Here is a 22,869-nt window from a genome sequence, read left to right as displayed (position 1 = left end):
AAAATAAAAAAGAAAAGAAGAGAATAGAATAGAATACAAAAATAGAATAAAATAAAAACAATATAATAAAAATGTCTTCCAAAATTTAAATAGAATAAATTCAAATTTGAATAGAATAGATTAAAATACAATAGAAAATAATAGAATAGAAAAAATAATAGAATACAATTCAATAGAAAAGAATAGAATAAAATAGAATATAACCAATTGAATAGAAAAAAAAATAGAAAGCATATAACTGTTTTCCGAAATTCGAATAGAATAAATTTGAATGCCAATTAGAATTTTGAAAATTTGGTGGAATTCAATTCAATTTGATTGAATTCGGAAAATTTGAATCAAATTCAAAAACTAATAAACTAATTCTGAAAACGAATTCAATGAATTTAAAGTGATTGTAAAGGCAGAAGTTTATCATAGCATTAAGAACAAAAACCTTCTGTGTGCAGCAGCCCCTCTAATACTTAAATGAGGCCCATCTAGATCCAGCGATATTGTAGGAGTGTCTGCCCGGGACTCCCCTGCCCATTGGCTGAGACAGCAGCGTGCCGCGCCATTGACTCCCGCTGCTGTCAATCAAAGTCAGTCAGCCAATGAGGAGAGAAAGGGTGCCAGACTTCAGCTCCGTGTTTGAATGGATACACAGAGCTGTGACTCGGCTGGGTGCCCCCATAGCAATCTGCTTACTGTGGGGTCACTTAACAGGAGGGAGGGGCCAGGAGCGCTGAAGAGGGACCTGAGAATAGGAGGATCTGGGCTGCTCTGTGCAAAATCATTACACAGAGCAGGTAAGTATAACATGTTTGTTATTTTTAACTAAAAAAAACTAGACTTTAGTGTCACTTTAACTAAATGAAATTATTTAAATAACAAATTGAAACAACATTTTTTTGTTCTGCACATGTCTAACAGTGTCTTACCCTGCTCTGCACATGCTCAGGTGCTATTTTTAGGCACTGCCGATTCTGTAGTGGCTGATCTGCTGACAGACTTAAAGTGGAGTTCCACCCACTTTTACAACTCTTCAGCATCCCTCACTAAACTGTGCACTGTAAACGAATTGGATATTTAACATTTTTTTTCTCAGCACTTACTGTATATCTGCTGTATTCATTTTTCACTTCCTCCTCCCTGGCCGCGGCCCATCGCATCATTTCCTATTTGCAATGCCTTCTGGGAAGGGACGGCAACTTCCTCTGACACTGCAGTTGCTATGGAAACCTGACCTGAAACCTATTACACTGCTTGTGCTGCACTGAGCATGTGCGAGATCTGCAAAGATGAGATCCAGGAAGAAATACAGTCTGGCTTCAGATGCCCAGACTTAAGATGGCCACGGCCTGCTGTAGGTTTATAAAATAACAAACTACTGCTATAAACTAACAAAACAGACCTTAGTTTACAGACTAACTTTACTGGAATACATTAAGCTTGTGTATTATAGGGGTATTTTTATTTAAAAAATATAATTTCAGCCGGGAAAACCACTTTAAAGTAGACAGCTGCTTCTGTTTGATCTGCAACTGCCATGGTCCTGCACATTATGACAGCAGCCATTTGATGGCTTGACAGCTTGGTTGAGGAAACAAACAATTGTGACAGTTAGGAATCCCGACATTCCAGGAATATAACTGTTTTTTCAAACCGTTAAATCAATGGGTTTAGTTATGCTTTATGATTTACTGCTGCTCAGGGGCTCTGGGCTTCAGCAAAATGGCAGCCTCCAGCAAGAAGAAACAGGAGCAATGCTGGAGGCAATTTACAGTACACACTTATTTTGGTAGCAGAATTATTCATGTGGAATGTATGTTCCTTGCCAAAGAACATTATTTTTTATCAAGTTGTTACAGGTAAAGAGAGAGGGTGAATCTCCTTAACTACTTGCCGACCACCCACCTCAGATGTACTGCTGCAAGGTGGCTCAGCTGCACAAATTGCCGTACCGGTACGGCGATTTGTGCACATGCGCGCTCCGATTGGCCAGTGGGGGAGCCAATCAGCGGGTCCAGCGGACTCGATGTTGGCCAGCGATCTTCCCCGCAGAGAAAGAATGGGGATCTGCCAAAGTAAACAAGGCAGATCTCTGTTCTGTCAGAGGATGACACTGACATCTGTCTTCCTGCTAAGCAGTGTCCGTACAGTTAGTAATCACAAACAGGGAACACATTTAACCCCTTGATCGCCCCTGATGGTAACCACTTCCCTGCCAGTCTCATTTGTACAATGTCAGTGCATATTTTTAGCACCGATCACTGTAATAATCTTAATGGTTCCCAAAAAAGTGTCAAAAATGTCAGTTCGGGGTCTGATCTGTCCGCCGCAATGTCGCAGTCCAGCTAAAAATTGCTGATCGCCGCCATTACTAGTAAATAAAAAATAAATAAAAATGCCATAAATCCATCGCCTATTTTGTAGACGCTACAACTTTTGCGCAAATAAAATCAATATACGCTTATTGGGATTTTCTTTAACAAAAATATGTAGAACAATACATATTGGCTTAAACTGATGAATAAATTAGTTTTTTTTTATATATATATTTTTTTGATATGCAGAAAGTAAAAATTTTTTTTTTTTCAAAATTTGGCTTTTTTTCCGCTTACAGCGCAAAAAATAAAAACGGCAGAGGTGATCAAATACCACCAAAAGAAAGCTCTATTTGTGGAGGAAAAAAGGACGTCAATTTTGTTTGGGTACAGTGTCGCACGACCGCGTAATTGTCAGTTAAAGTACCACAGTGCCATATCGCAAAAAATGGCCTGGTCAGGAAGGGGGGTAAATCTTTCTGGGGCTAAAGTGGTTAACAGAGACACGGGGGACAATAAAAACCTAACAGGGGTTCTAATCCCTCCCCGCTCTATCCAAAAAATAAAAATTAAAAAAGTTTGCCTTGAGTTATAATTTTATCTTGACCAACAGTAAAGGGAAATCAGGTCTCCTTCCCAGCTAGACAGGGTTTTGTGGAGTGGAGTGACAGTGCTGTGTAGCGGACAAAACAGATATAAGTGATCCTCTCAGGTAAACCAGCGACCTTCTATCTATTACATCCATCAATTGCAAGTCTAGCCTGTTGCCGGTGTTCTATCTCAGAGCACGTGACCGGCCCTCTCGGGGTTCCTCCTCTCGCTCTGCCGTAGTGCGCGGTGACGTAACGCCAGCGCTGCGCTCACGTCCAGTGATGAGGGCGACATAGAGACTGTAGATGTCCGCCTATAACAATAAATAAGAGCGGGGCTCCTGGGTGACATATCCCAGGGAGAGACAGCGGCCTAAGTCTGGAGTGTGACGGGGTTACGGCGAGCACACAGCATTACACTGGGCGCTTGTCACGGCCGCTCGGTGCTGGCGGAGCTTCCCGGGCCGTAAAGCGGGGGAGGCAGTGTACACTGCTCAGGGGGGTCGGCAAAACATGGCGGCCTCGGAGCTGGAGTGGATCCCGGAGACCCTGTATAACACGGCTATCTCCGCGGTGGTGGATAACTACAGCCGAGCCCGCAGAGACATCCGCAGCCTGCCGGAGAACATCCAGTTCGATGTGTACTACAAGGTAAGAGGAGTGTGTGATGAGGTCATAGAGAGGTGTCAGCTGGAGTGTCTGCCACTACTTCGCTCCTGTCTATCCTACATAGACACACTTGTTGCTCGTTTCTAGCCGATCACTAACCTCACCTGGAAGCTTTCACCTCTCAGTGCAACTATGAGCACTAGAGAACTCTGCTTTATTCTTTTAGGGGATATAACAGCCTTACTTGCCAGGGAAGCCCTATAATTCTGCGCTGTCACCAATCTGGCAGGTCCCGGGTATTTCTTCTAATCTTTCTTCTGGGTTCTCTTAAGTCACTTTACAGCCAAACTCTGGACAAAAACAAGTTTTCCCATGCGGTGAGGCTGTGCCTGCTCCATATTTTTTTTATTTTTGTCTAGGAGAGAGGAGCACATACCTGATCTCCTGCAAGTGGCGCTCCCCCGTGATCCAGCGGTGGACTGTTCCTGACATCCTTCACGTCCAGAGCAGCACTATGGGCGTGATGACGTCAGGAACAGTCCGCCATGCAAGACTGCAGGGGGGTTGGGGAGGAGCCACAGGGGATGGTTTTGTGCAGGGTCGCTTAGGTAAGTATCTCTCTGTCCTCCAGTCCCCTAGAGCAGTGGTTCTCAACTCCTGTCCTCAGGGCCCACTAACAGGCCAGATTTTAAGTATTACCTTGGGAAGATGCAGACTAGAATACTGCAATCACTGAGCAGCAAATTATATCACCTGTGATGTATTTGTTATCTTACAAACCTGGCCTGTTAGTGGGCCCTGAGGACAGGAGTTGAGAACCACTGCCCTAGACAAAAAAATGAGCAGGCAGCAGAGTTGGGAGGGGGGGGGGGTGAATGGTGCAGGAGGCATAGGGACCTGTCTTGGGCTGGGAAGAATAAATAAGTATATCTCCAATCCCATAGACCAGTGTCGGCGAACCTTGGCACCCCAGATATTTTGGAACTGCATTTCCCATGATGCTCATGCACTCTGCAGTGTAGTGGAGCATCATGGGAAAGGTAGTTCCAAAACATCTGGGGTGCCAAGGTTCGCCATCACTGCTCTAGACACAAACGAGTGGTTGACCAGTGTAGGGCAGGCACAGTCCCGCCTTTTTTGGAAAACTTTTTTTTTTTTTTTTTTTTTTTTCATGGAGTTCAGCTTTAAAGTGGTTAAGTCACTTTCACGTCTTCATACCATCCCCTCTGTGTTCTAATCACGTGTGCCTCTGTGTGATTGATTTAAAAAAAAAAAAAAAAAAAAAAAAACTCTTCTCAGCGATCACATGATCGGCTGGCTTTCTCCTCGCTCATCTGATAGCTGCAGCAGGCAGGGCCGAGATTCTCCTGCTGACTTCACTTGTCACTGATCCCTGTGAGGAGAGGTATCGCAGGCTTTTTTTTTTTTATTTCTTTTTTTATAAATCACTCACACAGGGGCACAAAGGGTTATAACACAGAGAGGATGGTATGAAGATGTGAAAGTTATTTTAAGCAGCGGGAGTTGAGGGTGCAGGCACTGTCACAAGCTGACAGGCAGAGAGGGGAGCGGAAGAGACAGATAGCAGACTGCGGATGTCGGAGGCACGTACGGATGACTCCGGTGTCAGGGCTCAGCAACCCTGATATATCGGAGTCAGCATAGCCAGGCAGGATCTGCCAGGGTGTTACAGGGGTCTAGAGCTTTACATATATGTTGTATATTCACATCAGTCCCTGCCCTCAAGGAGCTTACGTTCTAAGGTCCCTAACTCACATACATACTAGGGCCAATTTAGGCAGTAGCCAATAAACCTACCAACCATGTCTTTTGAAGTGTGGAAGGAAACTGGAGTATCCGGATGAAACCTACACAGGTACAGAGAGAACATGCAAACTCCAGGGAGGTAGTGCTGTGGTTGGGATTTCAACTGCCTGGCAGAAGTGCTAACCATTTAGCCACTGTGCTGCCCAGGGTAATAAATGTACGTAGAGCTGCACATGCCTGGCTCTGTGAACATGACAGCTGACAGGCAGGAAGCCTTCATGACAGAAGAAATGGAAAGGGTCTCTTCTGTCATAAATACACTGCCTGTAGGCAAGTTATCTATTTATTTTTTTAAATAGCTGGTTAAGCCCCTGTTCACACTGAATGAGACTTTTCAAATCATGCACTTGAAGTAGCAGAATTTCAAAGCCATAGGTCAGTGCGATTCCAGGTGCGACTTGCCTGACATCTCTGTAAATTCATGCACAGATATCTATGCAAGTCGAACGTGAAATAGTAATTAGTGCTGGAACCTTTTTTCAAATCGAATGCAGCAACACAGTCGGGAGTCGCACTCAATTGAACAGTTCCATTGCTGACAATAGGGTGCAAATTGGCATGCAATTTGGAACTGTCAAATCACATGACAAGTTGCGCCGGTGTAACTGGGGGGCTTAATACCAGTTGAAGACACCACTTTTATTATGTACCCACCTATTGGTTTTTAAGGTGGGGGTGTGTTTTTTTTTTTTTTTGTTTTTGGCTTTCATTTAGATTATCATTCTTCTATTCAAGGTGGGGTTAACATTAGTTAACCACTTGACCTCCCTTTTTGCTTTTTGGCACTGCATCACTTTAACTGACCATTGCGTGGTCATGCAACGCTGTTCACAAATGACATTTTTATAACATTTATTTTCACACAAATAGAGCTTTCTTCTGGTGGTATTTGGTCCCTATTGGATTTTTTTGCGCTATAAACGAAAAAAGATTGAAAATTTTGCAAACAGTATTTTTACTTTACTTTTCTATTATAAAACCTATCCAATAAAAAAGTAAACCCTTTGTTTTCATGAATTTAGGCTAATGTATTCTGCTACATATGTTTTGGTAAAAAGAAAAAAATTCCCAGTAAGCTTATATTGATTGGTTTGCACTAAAGTTGTTATATATACTCTCTCTCTATCTCTCCTTTGTGGGAATGAGTGACCCTAATACAGTGATCAGTAGTGGACTAATGACATTGGGTGAGAAGGTGACTGGACAGAGCTTTGTATGGTTTACAATGACCAAGCTCTGTCACAGCTGGAGCATCCCTACTACCCAGAAGTGCTGGTTTACCCACTAGATACGTGATCCGGCACAGGAGAGCCAGTCATACTCCAACGTGAGGCGGTCTGCAAGCCATTTTAGAAAAGTGTGTGTGTGTGTATAAATGTATATCTATCTCCATATATAATATATTTTTGGCAGAGCGTTGCCCTGCCAGGCTCTAGAAGGAGGATGTGACCCAGAATTCTCAACCAGACGGGTTGAGGGGCTCCAGGGAGCATGTAACATGAAGAGGAAACTGGCCTTTCAGTTTCCTCAGTGTTTTGTAAAGTCCACTTTGGGACCTGGAGCTCAGGGATTTCTGAGAGATCCGGGTGGGATGAAATCCCTAGTCCTGGGGCCAGCATTCTGATTGGTCAGGTGTGTGCTGGGCTTTTAGTAGTAACCTGACCATGGTTCTGGGCTCCACCCGGGCAGATAGTTAGTCTGAGTCTTAAGCCCCATACACACGATCCGAATATCGGACGAATGATCGTCCGTTTTTGTTTGCATGCTAATCTCACATCGAATCTGATGAGTTTACTAAAGTCCCGAAAATTCCCGTACGACAGAATAAAAATTCGGAAGCGATGTCATGTGTTGCAATGCATTTGTATTGCATTTTCGAACGATAGCTGTACCGATTAAACGAAAATCGTACGATCTGGCATCGTACGGAAAAAATTTCCGTGCATGTCCGATAGAATAATATCGGATGAACTGTCCTGATCGGCTCTCGAAAGCTCTGTACTAACGATCCGATTATCGTACGATCGTTTCGAATGCGGCATTTTACGTACGACTTTCGGATCGTGTGTACGGGGCATTAGTCTGAGGCCAGTGCTGCAAGTGAGAGCCAACTAGGCTGAATGTCATTTTATTTATTTATTTTTTTTTTTGTTGATGGAAAAAGGAATGCTGAAAGCCCCTGTGAGGGAAACCTATGTTTGCTGAACTTGCTTTTAATAAAAATGGGCAAATAAAGCCCTCAAAAAGAAGAACCAGCAAGTGGGGGTGTCCTTGAAGCTCTACATTTGACTATATATATATAATTCCCCCCCCCCCCCCCCCCAGGAGTATCCAAAGCATGCAGGTTCACTTGAGACAATTGATTTTGGTTTTTATATTTTCTACAGGAATGAAGCATCTTTAACATTTTAATCACAATTGAAGTTCAAATATGTTGTACAAAAAACAAGGTATAATTCACCTGGGGCACCCTGATGTTTTGCATATTATTAAAGGGTGCTATGACTGAAACAAAAGGTTGAGGAACATTGCTGTTCATATGTCATGTATTCTGTCTTTTTTGTTTCTGTATAAGATATTAATCCTGTTCAGCCTCCCTTATGTTTTAACCACTTCATTACCGGGCCATAGTAATATGACGGCCTGAGATGGGATTTCCCATCCTGGGTGGCCGTCATATGACGTCCTGGGATACCCGGCCGTCTAGGGGACGCGCTCCCGCGGCATTACTCGGGACCTGGTGCGAGTGCCCGGCGGCCGCGATTGCCGCCGGGTACCCGCGATTGGCCGGACCGTGGATCTGTGTGTGTAAACACACAGATCCACGTCCTGTCAGTTGAGAGGAGACCGATCTGTGTTCCCAGTACAGCGGAACACTGATTGGTCTCCTCCCCTTGTGCGTCCCCCTCCCCCTACAGTTAGAATCACTCCCTTAGGAAACATAATTAACCCCTTGTGTCCCCAGAACCAGGCAGCGGAGAGAAATGATGCGAGCCCCACCACGGGAGCCAGCGCTGAGCTGGCTCGCTGATCAGGAAAGGAAAACTTTTTTTCCCTTTCACAATAAGCGTCAGGCAGTGCTGACAGCTGTTTGGTATGAATCATGAGGGCGAACTCCGCGCCAAATTTTAAATATAAAAACCGCCGTGGGTTCCCCCCCGGGGCGTACCAGGCCCTTAGGTCTGGTATGGATTTTAAGGGGAAGCCCCCTACGCCGAAGAATCGGCGTAGGTGTTGTGTCCCCCCCCCCCCCCCAAATCCATACCAGACCCTTATCCGAGCACGCAGCCCGGCCGGTCAGGAAACGGGGTGGGGACGAGCAAGCGCCCCCCCCCCTCCTGAACCGTACCAGGCTGCGTGCCCTCAACATGGGGGGGGGGGGGGGGTGGGTGCTTTGGGGCTTGCCCTGCAGGTCCCCCCCCCACACCCCAAAGCACCTTGTCCCCATGTTGATGAGGACAAGGGCCTCTTCCCGACAACCCTGGCCGTTGGTTGTCAGGGTCTGCGGTCGGAGGGCTTATCGGAATCCGGGAGCCCCCTTTAATAAGGGGGCCCCCAGATCCCGGCCCCCTACCCTATGTGAATGAGTATGGGGGTACATGATACCCCTACCCATTCACCTAGGGGAAAAAAATGTGTCAATAAAAAAACACGCTACACAGGTTTTTAAAATTTTATTAGGCAGCTCCGGGGGTCTTCTTCCAACTCTGGCGGTCTTCTTCCTACTTCTCCGGCCTCTTCTTCCGGTGTCCAGTTCTTCTGCCGGGCCCCTCTGCTATCTTCTCCCTCTCTTTTGCTAGCGGGGGCCCGGTCTTCTGCGCTGTCTTGTCCCCTCTTCTCTTCTTCCGATGTTGACACAATGCTCTCTCCAGCTGGAATGCTCTCTGAGCGCTCCGCAATGGACATGCTGGGACTGTGCCGTCTTAAGGGGGCGGGGTCACCACTTATATATGTCCATTGCAGAGCGCTCAGAGAGCATTCCAGCTGGAGAGAGCGTTGTGTAAACATCGGAAGAAGAGGGGACAAGACAGCGCAGAAGACCGGGCCCCCGCTAGCAAAAGAGCGGGAGAAGATAGCGGAGGGGCCCGGCAGGAGGAGACGCCGGAGAGACCCCCAAAGTCGGAAGAAGACCCCGGAACTGCCTAATTACTTTAAAAACCTGTATAGTGTGTTTTTTCATTGACACTTTTTTTTCCCTAGGTGAATGGGTAGGGGTACAATGTACCCCATACTCATTCACAAAGGGTGGGGGGGCCGGGATCTGGGGGCCCCCTTATTAAAGGGGGCTCCCAGATTCCGATAAGCCCCCTGCCCGCAGACCCCGACAACCTACGGCCAGGGTTGTCGGGAAGAGGCCCTTGTCCTCATCAACATGGGGACAAGGTGCTTTGGGGTGGGCCCGCAGGGCCCCCCCCATGTTGAGGGCATGCGGATTGGTACGGTTCAGGGAGGGGGGGCGCTCGCTCGTCCCCACCCCCTTTCCTGACCGACGGGGCTGCGTGCTCGGATAAGGGTCTGGTATGGATTTTGGGGGGACCCCCACGCCGATTTTCTTCGGCGTAGGGGGTTCCTCTTAATATCCATACCAGACCTAAGGGCCTGGTATGCCCCTGCGGGGGAACCCACGCCGGTTTTTCATTTAAAACTTGGCGCGGCGTTCCCCCTCATTCATACCAGACAGCTGTCAGCACTGCCTGTCGCTCATCGCAAAAGGGGAAAAAAAAGCTTTCCTTTCCTGATCAGAGAGCCAGCGCGACATGCACAGTACCCTGTCAGCGAAAAACACAATCTTGCGGTCAGGTACTGTACATAAGTACATCTTCGCCAGCAAACAGACATGTCCAAAAAAGGTTTTTAATCGAAAATGGTCACATCACAAAGAAGGTGCAACGTTTCGGGACCGCACAGGACTCCTTCGTCAGGCAGGTGACTTGCCTGACGAAGGGGTCCTGTGCGGCCCCGAAACGTTGCACCTTCTTTGTGATGTGACCGTTTTCGATTAAAAACCTTTTTTGGACATGTCTGTTTGCTGATCCATGGTGTGCTGGCGAAATTGTACTTCTGTTTGATGCTTCCAGAACCTAACTGGTAATCGTTACAGCACCCATTAATGTGTTTGCCATTTGTCCGGGAACGTGTGCATCTGGAATATTGAATTGACTAAGGTACTGTACATGGCGTGAGGCTTGTGCTTACAAAGTCGTACTGAAATCGTGTCTATATTATTCAGGTACGATTTGCATACTACTTGAGGGTTTAACATTGAGGTCTATGGAGTACAACGCGCATAGAAGTTGGACCAAAGTAGTGCAGGGACTACTTTCAAGTCGGCACAACTTAAAGTCGTGCCAATATGAATGGTAGTCATTGAAAATCGTGGAGAATGACTTGTCATACGATTTTGCAGTACAAAATCGTGGGACAAGTAGTATAAGTGTGAAAGGGGCTTAAGTTGTGCTGACTTCAAAGTAGTCCCTGCACTACTTTGGTCCAACTTCTATGCGAGTTGATGTCCATAAACCTCTATGTTAAACCCTCAAGTAGCATGCAAATTGTACCTGAATAATATAGACACGATTTCAGTACGACTTTGAAAGCACAAGCCTCACACCATGTATGTTTTCATTTTGTTAATGCCAAATCGTGGCAAAATCGTGCGAATTAGCGGTAGAATTGCTGTAAAATCGTGCCCGCAAAATCGCACGACTTTGAAGTCACACAAGTGTGAAAGGGACCAAAGTAGTACTCCCAAATCGCGCTCACGAAATCGCGGGACTTTGAAGTTGCACAAGTGTGAAAGGGGCCTTAAAGTACACTGTCATCTTATGCTTTTACTCGTGGAAGACCACCATGTCTTTTGACAGAACTTGCTTTGCCGCTTTGAACAAAAATGTTGGGATGAAATTGTGACTGTGTAAAGCTCTAGCCAGAGAAAAAAAAAACACGTTACAATTGCCTTGTCCTAAATGGGACTGGTTCTACACGGGTGGGCGCATCAAGCTTCAGTTTGAGCCTCTGGAATGTTGTTTTCATTAACCACTTCCCGCCCGCCCACGTCATGACGTCCTTGGCTTTGGGCGAGTATATCTGAATGATGCCTGTAGTTACAGACATCATTCAGATATTGCCGGTTTCAGCCAGCGAATCTCTATACCATAGGAACGATCATAGCGGCCGTTCCGCCGCTTGATCGTTCCTATGGGAGGCGAGATATGGGGGTCTAATTGACCCCATATCTCACTATTACCTGTCATGTTATATTCCTATTACAAGGGATGTTTACATTCCTTGTAATTGGAATAAAAGTGATCAAAAGCTTTTTTGAAAAAAAAAAAAAAAAAAAAAAAAAAAAGTGTCAAAATAAAAAAAACAAACAAAATATAATTATCAATAAAAAAAAAACTTTAAAGCGCCGCTGTCCCCGTGTGCTCGAACGCATACGTAAGTCCCGCCCACATATGAAAACGGTGTTCAAACCATATATGTGAGATATCGCTGCGAACGTTGGAGCGAGAGCAATCATTGTCATTAGACCTCCTCTGTAACTCAAAACATGTAACCAGTAAAAATATTTCAAGCCTATGGGGATTTTTAAGTACCGAACATTGGTGCCATTCTACGAGTGTGTTCTATTTTGAAGCGTGACATGTTGGGTATCTATTTATTCGGCGTAACTTCATCTTTCAAAATATGCAAAAACATTGGGCCAACTTTACTGTTTTTTTTGTGTTTTAAAAAAAAAAAACTCTTTTTCCAAAAAAAACGCGTTCTAAAAATTCCTGCACAAATACCGTGTGAGATAAAAAAGTTGCAACAACCGCCATTGTATTCTCTAGGGTCTTTGCTAAAAAAACATATATAATATTTGGGGGTTCTATGTAATTTTCTAGCAAAAAAAAATTATGATTTTTACATGTAGGAGAGAAATGTCAGAATTGGCCTGGTAAGGAACTGGTTAATAACTATTTATTATTATTATATATATATATATATATATATATATATATATATATATATATATATATATATTATTTTATTTTTATTTTTTTTTTTTTGTGATTTATTTTGGCTTTAGTGAACCCTGGGATCTTTCTGTCAATGAGACTTTTCTATGCATTTTTGATGACTAGGTCATCCTAAGGACTGATTCTGGGGTTCTTCCCAAAGTTTTCTCTAGTTTACACACTACCCAGCACATTATTCTACTTTTTGTTGGTTAAACCTGTTGGCTGTCATGTGTCGGCTTACTTAAAGTGGAAGTGCACCACCACTTAAATTCTCTCCAATCATTAATGTGAGCTAAGTTCATCTTTCTGTCTCAAAATGAGAAAAATCCCAGTGTTTTTTTTTTTGCAGAATCCAGTGCCGTTACATGACTTCATATCTACTTCCTTTTGAGCCTAAAATCACCCAGTGGGTGTGGTTATTGAAAGCTAGTGACATCATCATTTCCTGGGAGGAAAGCTTTTTCTGTGTAGCCAGTCGATGTATACAGGATGGGTGTATCTGATCATAGGTTCCTGCCCAGTGTTCTCTTGTACATCCTATTTCATGAGAAAATTAAGAAATAAAAAGCACGGGGGGTGGGGGTGGGCATGCTGTGCTAAAGAAACTCCTGCTGCTTTTTGGGTGACAAGCTTTGTGCAATGTGGTAAAATGATGTTGTGTTTTAGGTGCCTGTTTAAAAAAATAAAAATGAATGGCACACAAATACACGTGCATTGCAGCATGATTTGGAATCGCAGCGATTCAGTCAAAGGCTATTTTCCACATTTTGTCATGTTTCAACCAAAAACCTATGTATTTTATGTGATAAACCAACACAAAGTTGAACATTAATTGTAAAGGGCTTAGGAAAATGATAAATGGTTTTCAAAATGTTTTACAAATCTCTGAAAATCACTGCCTGCATTTGTATTCGCCCCCCTGAGTCACTACTTTTGTAGAACCACCTTTCCCTGCATTTAAAATGCATATATTTATTTTTTGGGTATGTCTCTACCAGCTTTGCACATGTAGAGTGAAATTTTTGCCCATTCTTCTTTGAATGAATAGCTCAAGCTCTGTCAGATTGGATGGAGAGCGTCTGTGAAAAGCAATTTTCAAGTCTTGCCACAGATTCTCAAATGGATTTAGGTCTGGACTTTGATTAGGCTATTCTAACACATGAATATGCTTTGTTCTAAAACATTCCATTGTAGCTCTGGCTGTATTCTTAGTGACCAGCTTTCCTGTCCCTGCTGAAATAAAGCATCCCTACAACATGCTGCGTTCATGGTGGGGGTGATGTGTAGTGTTAGTTTTCCGCAGGGTGGATATAAATCCCCCCCCCCCCCCCCCAATTAAATATCTTACTTGTTTTGCGCAGTGTGGCCCTGAACCTCATCTTCTGGGGGTCTCCCGGCGGCGCCCACAGCTCTTCTTCGCATCAGTTCTCCCCCTGGGAGAAGCGCTCTCCCTGGGGGTTACCTTGCGGGTATGCTGCCGAGTCCAGCCTTTGCGTGCATACACAGAATGCTGGACTTGGCCCCTGGCGCCCGCGTCATTGGATATAATTGACAGGAGCCAATGGCAGCACTGCTATCGATCTATTCAGTAAAGAGCCGAGAACCCCGGGCAGAGAAGGTGAGCGCATCTCTCCCGAGGGAACGAAGCGGCTCAGGTGAGTAAAACGGGGGGAGCCAGGGGTCTGGGATAGGATGCATTAAGGTGAATAAACACATGGGTTTACAACCCCTTTTAATATACATTAATAATTTTGTTTATTCGGCATGAAATTAAGCTTAGTTATGTAGCATGAGGCTGTATATTATGTAATATTTACATTTTTGGTAAACTCATTCAATGAATGCAAGCTGAGATAACATACACTGCATTCACACAATTTCACAGTAACCATGAGATAAAACAAAGTTCAGGAGTATTTCTTTATCCCATTGTTTTGTAAATCTATGTACACGACAAACTGTATGATTGAATTGTTTCTGATATCGCTGTTTTACTAAACTGACAGCTTAGTTCTCTAAATGGGAAACCTTTCTTTTTATTTGCAAATATTAAAGATTCTAACTACCAGCAAGTATAAGTCCTTACATTTTAAAGCGCACCTGTCATTTTAGATCCACCATGGCAGCGTCCGTTAGTGGGCATCCACTCACCTGCTGCCGCCACGTCCCTTACCTTGTAACTGCCGCATCACCAGCCGCCTCATTTAAGTGAATGGGACTGTCGGTGAGTCAACAGCAGGTCAGAGGAGGAGCCGCTGCCGGACAGAGTTGACAGTTGCTCTTTAAAAATTTATAATTTAAATCTAGTTGATTTAAATCAAATCCACCCTTGTTTTCCGCCAAACAACGTATCACCTTTAGGCCAAAAAGTTCAATTTTGGTCTCATCTGACCAGAACATCTTCCACGTTTGCAGTGTCCCCCACATGGCTTCTTGCAAGCCAGACTTCTAATGGCTGGCTTTCAACAATGGCTTTCTTACCACTCTTCCATAAAGGCCAGATTTGTGGAGTGCACGACTAATAGTTGTCCTGTGGACGGATTCTCTCACCTGAGCTGTGGATGGCTGCAGCCCCTCCAGAGTTACCATGGGCCCTTTGGCTGCTTCTCTGATTAATGCTCTACTTGCCCCTCCTGTCATGGCCTGATAGGTGGATGGCCGTGTCTTGGTAGGTTTGTAGTATAACCTAACCCTGCGTTAAACTTTCTCCACCTTTTTATCTCTGACCTTTCTCGTGTGTTCCTTGGCCTTCATGATGCTGCTTGTTCACTGAGGTTCTCTAACAAACCTCAGAGGGCTTCACAGAACAGCTGTATTTATACTGAGAATAATTTGCACACAGGTGGACACTATTTACTAATTAGGTGACTTATGAAGGCAATTGGTTCCACTAGATCTTAGTTTGAAAACCATTTATCAGTTTCCTTCCACTTCACAATTATGTGCCACTTTTTTGTTGGTCTATCACATAAATTCCCAATAAAATACATTTACGTTTTTGATTGTAACATGACAATGCAAAATTTCAAGGGGTATGAATTATTATTATTAATAATAATAATAATATTTGTGTTTATTTTTGTCAAGGCCCTGTACCATTTATGTACCTCTTCTCCATAAAAGCTTTCTTTAACCATTTCAGATCTGCGCTATAGCCGAATGACTGCTACAGCGCGGATCTACTTTGCTGCCGGGAGGCTGTCAATAGACATCGTCCCCTTTGCACGCCCCCTGTTGTGATCACCGAGTCAATGAGACTCGGTTGATCGGAAGGGTCGATCTCGACCCCTTAACATGTGATCAGCTGTCAGCCAATGACAGCTGATCACGTGATGTAAACAGAACATCAGTATTAGTGTGTTTTTTACGGTAACAGCGTGAGGTGACAAAGCTGATCACCAGCTTCTGTTGAAGGGACATTGGTCCTGAAGAGGAAGAGGCGAAGCCTCCTTATCTGTACTCACCAGTACCGCCTGCCAGTACCACGTATCAATGCCCACCAGTGGTGCCAGTCAGTGCTACCTAGTAGTGCCGCCTGCCAGTGCCCATTAGTGCAGCCTCATCAGCGTACATCAATGAAGGAGAAAAATTACCTGTTTGCAAAATTTATTAACAAAATATAAAACGGTTGTGTATTAAGTTTTGGTCTTTTTATAAAATACCACAGAGGTGATCAAATGCCACCAAAAGAAAGCTCTATTTGTGGGAAAAAAATGATAAAAACTTCATTTAGGTACAGTGTTGTATGACCGCAATTGCCGTTCAAAGAGTGACAGCGCTGAAAATTGGTCTGGGCAGGAGGGGGGGTTTAGGTGCCCAGTAAGCAAGTGGTTAAGTTCTAGTACAGGCTTTACCTCAGTCTTCTATAGAAAACTCCTACTTTTTCCTGTCCTGGTATTTGGAATTGGTAGTTCCATGCAGTCATTGTCAGTGAGCATTGTTCTAACTCTATACACTGCCATCAGTCGTTTTAAACCAAAAATAAATAAAAAACCTGCGCTAAGTGCATAAATAAAGAATAATCAATAATGATGAAAAAACGTGATATGGGTCCTGCTGCTGAACACTATAACCCCGATATAAGGCAAAACTAGTTGTAGATAATAATCAGTGCAGCGCTGGACATAAAACGAAGTGAATAGCAATAAAATTAATATTACTAAAAATTAGTGACAACAAATAAAGGTGATTATAAACAATCCATATTATAAATGAACCATCGATGTGTAAATATTCATCAGTACATAACCGTGCTCAAAAAGTCCATTATAATAACAATTAAATAGTGAAAAAAAAAGTTCCAAATATGTAATAAGTGCAGAATCAATCCAGCGATGTTAATCGATAGTGATACCCACCACCGGAGAGGAATAAAGGCTTACCAGAAAGCCTGCGACCGCCCTTACTCAGGGGGGTCAAAACAGGCTCAGTAGATCAACGTTGGTATCTTGTTGAAGCCGCAACCGATGTCTTATAAATTACCCTCAATGTTGGCTTCTCATCAACAGTAGGAGATACTCCAGGAAAAGGAAATGGTTCCAAAAAGGACCAGGTGGCCAATATTCAGGCAAGGATGAACCATAAAAAAGAGAGAGGGGACTCCAGTAGTGCAGATAACCAGGGACGTTTAATAAAAAATTAAGTAAAAATACATTGCGCATATAATGCATGTAAATGTAAATTGCATATAGGGTGTGTATAAAAGGCAAGTACACTGCAAATCATCCAAATATATAGTTAAAAAAAAGGCGTTTTTAACTTCAACGGCGGTGGAGATTTCTGTTTCGCTGGACGTGATAGTCTCACTGCTGGTGCCTAGTGGCACTTTTTTTGCACACACGTTTTGATCCTGTGCATCTATAGTTGGATGATTCGCAGTGTACTTGCCTTTTATACACACCCTATATGCAATTTACATTTACATGCATTATATGCGCAATCTGGTGCAATGTATTTTTACTTAATTTTTTTATTAAACGTCCCTGGTTATCTGCACTACTGGAGTCCCCTCTCTCTTTTTTATGGTTCATCCTTGTCTGAATATTGGCCACCTGGTCCTTTTTGGAACCATTTCCTTTTCCTGGAGTATCTCCTACTGTTGATGAGAAGCCAACATTGAGGGTAATTTTATAGGACATCGGTTGCGGCTTCAACAAGATACCAACCTTGATCTGAGCCTGTTTTGACCCCCCTGAGTAAGGGCGTTCGCAGGCTTTCTGGTAAGCCTTTATTCCTCTCCGGTGGTGGGTGTCACTATCGATTAACATCGCTGGATTGATTCTGCACTTATTACATATTTGGAACTTTTTTTTCACTATTTATTTATTATTACTTTGGACTTTTTTTTTCACTTCTCTTTTTTTCACCATTTAATTGTTATTATTATAATGGACTTTTTGAGCACGGTTATGTACTGATGAATATTTACACATCGATGGTTCATTTATAATATGGATTGTTTATAATCACCTTTTATTTGTTGTCACAAATTTTTAGTAATATTAATTTTATTGCTATTCACTTTGTTTTACGTCCAGCGCTGCACTGATTATTATCTACATCAGTTGTTTTGTACCTTCCTCTTGCATAGACCCTTCATTTTGGCATAGAGTGCAGGTAGCTGAACGATCACATATCGGCCTATGTGGAGCAGAGCTATAGTATTGACAACAGGAGAAGTGTGTCCCTGGAAGTTTTTTTTTTTTTTTTTTTTTTTTTTTTTATTTAATATACTTTTTATTAGGTTTTTGCAGATACATACACAAAGGAAAAAAGACGAAAAAAAAGTCATAGAAATATAACAATAACCTAGCTGAATTTGCACTACGATACAAAGTGATAAAAGCATTTAAAACATTATCCTAACACAGTGGTTCTCAACTCCAGTCCTCGGGACCCACCAACAGGCCAGGTTTTATGTATTACCTTGGGGAGTTGCAGACTAGAATACTGCAATCACTGAGCAGCAAGTGATATCACTTGTGATGTATTTCAGCTATCTTGCAAACCTGGCCTGTTGGTGGGTCCTGAGGACTGGAGTTGAGAACCACTGTCCTAACACGTCTTGGCAAAGTTCCCATTTACTCTTTTTCACTCAAAGTATTATTGGAACCAGTTGGGAGGAAGGGCGCCGTCCAACACCCCCCCCCCCCCCCGTCCGTCCCGTCCCTCAACTCATTGTGAAAATATATTGCCAATCTTACCCACTCACGTGTGTAATTATGATGTGTGTGTATATTTGTTTTCTTCTCCCCTTCTCTCACTGTAGTTCTACTCTGTCCACATCTCACATTTCCTCATGGTGGACAGCCCATATTATCTAACCATGGCTTCCATAACTTTAAGAATCTATCAAAGTTCCCTCGTCTAGTAAATGCCAATTTTTGCTTCCACACTGTTGCATTTACCACCTTAACCCATTCTTCAGGCGTCAGAGGGCCTCATTTTGAGTAATTTGTTTTCTTGCTTGAAATAGACACCTCGATACTAATATATATATATTAGTCAGTGTGTAGTCTATGTGTGTTGGGAAGTTTGGATTGCCTGCTGGCATTAAAAAAAAAAAAAAAAAATTATATATATATATATTTTTATTATATTATTTTTTTTTTTTTTTTTTTTTTTTTTTTTTTATGCCAGCAGGCTCTCCAATCCAAACTTCCCAACACACATAGACTACACACTGACTCCAACTCAATCCCGAAGGTTCTTTTTATAACATCTAGTATCTCTGCCCAGTACTTAAAGTTTTGGGTATCTCCACACCATGTGCATAAGGTATACACTATACAATCTGATTGAATAATCTCGTTTAGATCTACCATCAACTATGTAATCCACTTTTCCTGCAGCTTGTTCGGTAAACATAACATGAGGGACTCTGATAAACAGATGCCTTTGCTAATGTTTGTTGCATAATACTGTGTGTGGGATGGTTTATTTTTTATTTTTTCCTCTCTCTTTATACTTCATTACCACTTTAACATTGCTTTGTAATGCTCACTAGCACAAGTATTGAATTCGGGTAAATACTAGAAAAGCAGAGACAAAGTAAATAGAAGTACATTGTGCCTAAACCATGTCACGTGAAGGATGTTGGAAAGTGTTTTGTTTTACATTGTGCTTTGAAGCTCTTCATTTTGTTAAACCTACAAAATGATGTACAAATGCTTGCACGTGATTTTTTGATAAAGCAGCTGGGTAACTTTTTCGTATGTGTGGTGGGGTGTTTTTTTTTTTTTTTTTTTTTTTTTTTTTTGTGTACTGTATTTGTGGGAACTCATAATGAACCTAATAGACATTAGTTCTGTATCCTTTTATAACTTTGTATCCTTTTATAACTCGTGTGTTGAGCTTTCTTTGACGGCCCATTTTGTGTTAAAATGTTTTTAAAACTGGATTTATTTTGTTCATGCATTGTATGCATGAAGGCAAAGAAAAAAACCTTCAGTGTATAATTCCACCCTAATGCTTAGCTGAGCCAGATCCAGCAATGTGCTTAAGAGCCGAGACTCTCCTGGGTTTCTTCATCATTGGCTGAGATGCAGCAGGAGCCATGAAGTCGCACAGTTATGAATGGTACTCATTGGAAATCATGGAGTACCACTTGTCCTGCGACTTGGGACTGCAAAGTCACATGACAAGTCACAAGAGGCCTTAATGTCCCTGTGTTGTAAGTGATGACACAAAGGCTCCACCCATAAACCAGAACTTCGGGCAGAGGAGGAGAGTGCTAGAGCAAGGTGTGGTTAGTCTCTAACTCTACCCTAGACATAAAGGGCATATAACCACTTGCAGTGTAGTCCCTCTCTCCCTCTCTCCCTCTACTGAAGGTTAGTGTTTGGCTGAAGCCATTTATTATCAATCAACTGTGTTTACTCTTTTTAAATCATAATGACCCTGCTAAAAACTTTACATACCCTGGTGATTTGTGTCCTGATAAAACACACACAGGTTGACACAAAGGGGTTTGAATGGCTATTAAAGGTAACCATTCTCACCTGTTATGTTTACTTGTATTTAGTGTGTGTATATAAAAGGTCAATGAGTTTCTGGACTCCTGACAGACCCTTGCATCTTTTAGCCAGTGCTGCACTGACAGACCCTTGCATCTTTTATGCAGTGCTGCACTGATGTTTTCTGAACTCTGAGTCATGGGGAAAGCAAAAGAATTATCAAAGGATCTGCGGGAAAAGGTAGTTGAACTGTATAAAACGGGAAAAGGATATAAAAAGATATCCAAGGAATTGAGAATGTCAATCAGCAGTGTTCAAACTCTAATCAAGAAGTGGAAAAGGAGGGGTTCTGTTGAAACCAAACCAAGGTCAGGTAGACCAACTACAATTTCAGCCTCAACTGCCAGGAAAATTGTTCGGAATGGAAAGAAAAACCCACAAATAACTTCAGGTGAAATGCAGGACTCTCTGAAAACATGTGGTGTGGCTGTTTCAAGATGCACAATAAGGAGGCACTTGAAGAAAGACGGGCTGCATGGTTGAGTTGCCAGAAGAAAGCCATTGCTACGCAAATGCCACAAAGTATCCCGCTTACAATACACTAAACAGCACAGAGACAAGCCTCAAACCTTCTGGCACAAAGTCATTTGGAGTGATGAGAGCAAAATTTTTAGCTTTTTGGCCACAACCATAAACGCTACATGTGGAGAGGAGTCAACAAGGCCTGTGATGAAAGGTACACCATTCCTACTGTGAAACGCGGAGGTGGATCGCTGATGTTTTGGGGATGCGTGAGCTACAAAGGCACAGGAAATTTGGTCAAAATTGATGGCAAGATGAATGCAGTATGTTATCAAACAATACTGGAGGAACATTTGCATTCATCACCCAGGAAGCTGCGCATGGGACGTACTTGGACATTCCAACATGACAATGATCCAAAACACAAGGCCAAATCGACCTGTCATTGGTTACAGCAGAATAAAGTGAAGGTTCTGGAGTGAACATCTCAGTCTCCTCACCTCAATATCATTGAGCCACTCTGGGGAGATCTCAAACGTGCAGTTCATGCAAGACAGCCCAAGAATTTACAGGAACTGGAGGATTTTTGCCAAGGGGAATGGGCAGCTTTATCTGAGAAGATGAAGTCTTTTGTGTTATTTGTGGATGAAGCTCTTTAAGTTGTCATTGATGCTAAAGGGGGCAATACACGGTATTAAGAACTGGGGCATGTAAACTTTTTGATCAGGTTTATTTGGGTAGTTTCTGTTGTCATTATGATTTAAAAAGAATAAACACAGTTGATTGATTAATAAATGGCTTCAGCCAAACACTAACCATGAGTGAAAAAAGTTTTTGTGTTATTCATATTCTATGAAAAATGGCCAACAATCATAAATTCTGCCAGGGTATGTAAACTTATGTGCACAACTGTGTGTGTGTGTGTGTGTGTGTGTGTGTGTGTGTGTTTTTTTTTTTTTTGGTTCCAGGAGAGTGAGGAATGGAGCTTTTGGAGAAGTGACTCTCCCTGAGTAGTCAAATATTCTAGTAGGTTCTAAGGTGCATTGCAGTTTAAATAAAAAATGTTTAGGATATGGAGCATTACACATAAGCTCATCCTGATTACAGTGGCGGAATATGAAGCAAGCCCTGAGGACATATTATATTTTTTTTTATAAATACTTTATTTTTTTCACAATAATAGTAATACAGTATTACATATAAGTACATCAACACCTACATCTTCTATTTTTACAATTAATATCTTCTTGAATATCTCCAATTAATATCACATATATCGAGAGGTTATAATGTCTTTAGGCCAAAACATCATTTATTCGTGCCTCCTTATTGTTCTAGTACAAACCCGTGATAATTTCTACCTTATTACACTTTCCTTAACCAGGGATAGCCCTGGTTATCCTCCATAGCAGAGACAGACCAAGATACTAAAAAAAGAAGACAAAAAATGGAGAGAAGAGAGAAAAAAATTTTTTTTGACCACTGGGCACTTAAACCCCCTTCCTAACCAGACCAATTTTCAGCTTTCGGTGCTCTCACACTTTGAATGACAATTACTCAGTCATACAACACTTTACCCATATGAAATTTTTGTCCTTTTTTTCACACAAATAGAGCTTTTTTTTGGTGGTATTTAGTCACCGTTGGGTTTTTTATTTTTTGCGCTATAAAAGAAAAAAGACTGAAAATTTGGTAAAAAAATGAATTTTTCTTTGTTTCTGTTATAAAATTTAGCAAATTAGTAATTTTTCTTTGGAAATTTTGGCCAAAATTTATACTGCTACATATCTTTGGTAAAAATAAGTACAACTTGGTGTATATTATTTGGTCTTTGTGAATGTTAGAGTCCAAAAGCTATGGTGCGAATGTCTGAAAATTGATCACACCTGAAGTACTGATGGCCTATCAAATTTCTTGAGACCCTAACATGCCAGAAAAGTACAAATACCCCCCAAATGACCCCTATTTGGAAATAAGACATTCCAAGGTATTTGAAAAGATGCATGGTGAGTTTTTTTGAAATTGTCATCTTTTCCCACAATTCTTTGCAAAA

The 22,869-nt window shown here is 42.4% G+C and overlaps 1 protein-coding gene across 1 annotated transcript in view; it reads left to right on the top strand.

Annotated features, from left to right (window-relative positions):
- The first annotated feature begins 3,144 nt into the window (after window positions 1-3,144).
- The window catches only part of APPBP2 (amyloid beta precursor protein binding protein 2), a 104,036-nt gene continuing 84,311 nt past the window's right edge, over window positions 3,145-22,869 (top strand). Inside the window, exon 1 of the mRNA XM_073615248.1 lies at window positions 3,145-3,547. Coding sequence (XP_073471349.1) covers window positions 3,410-3,547 — 138 coding nt within the window. The 5' untranslated portion in view covers window positions 3,145-3,409. The remainder of the gene's footprint in view (window positions 3,548-22,869) is intronic.

The sequence above is a fragment of the Aquarana catesbeiana genome, linkage group LG02 (assembly GCF_042186555.1).
Source record: "Aquarana catesbeiana isolate 2022-GZ linkage group LG02, ASM4218655v1, whole genome shotgun sequence".
NCBI classification, from domain to species: Eukaryota; Metazoa; Chordata; class Amphibia; order Anura; family Ranidae; genus Aquarana; species Aquarana catesbeiana.
The sequence above is the reverse complement of the archived record's forward strand: the minus strand, read 5'-3'. Positions and strand labels throughout refer to the sequence as shown.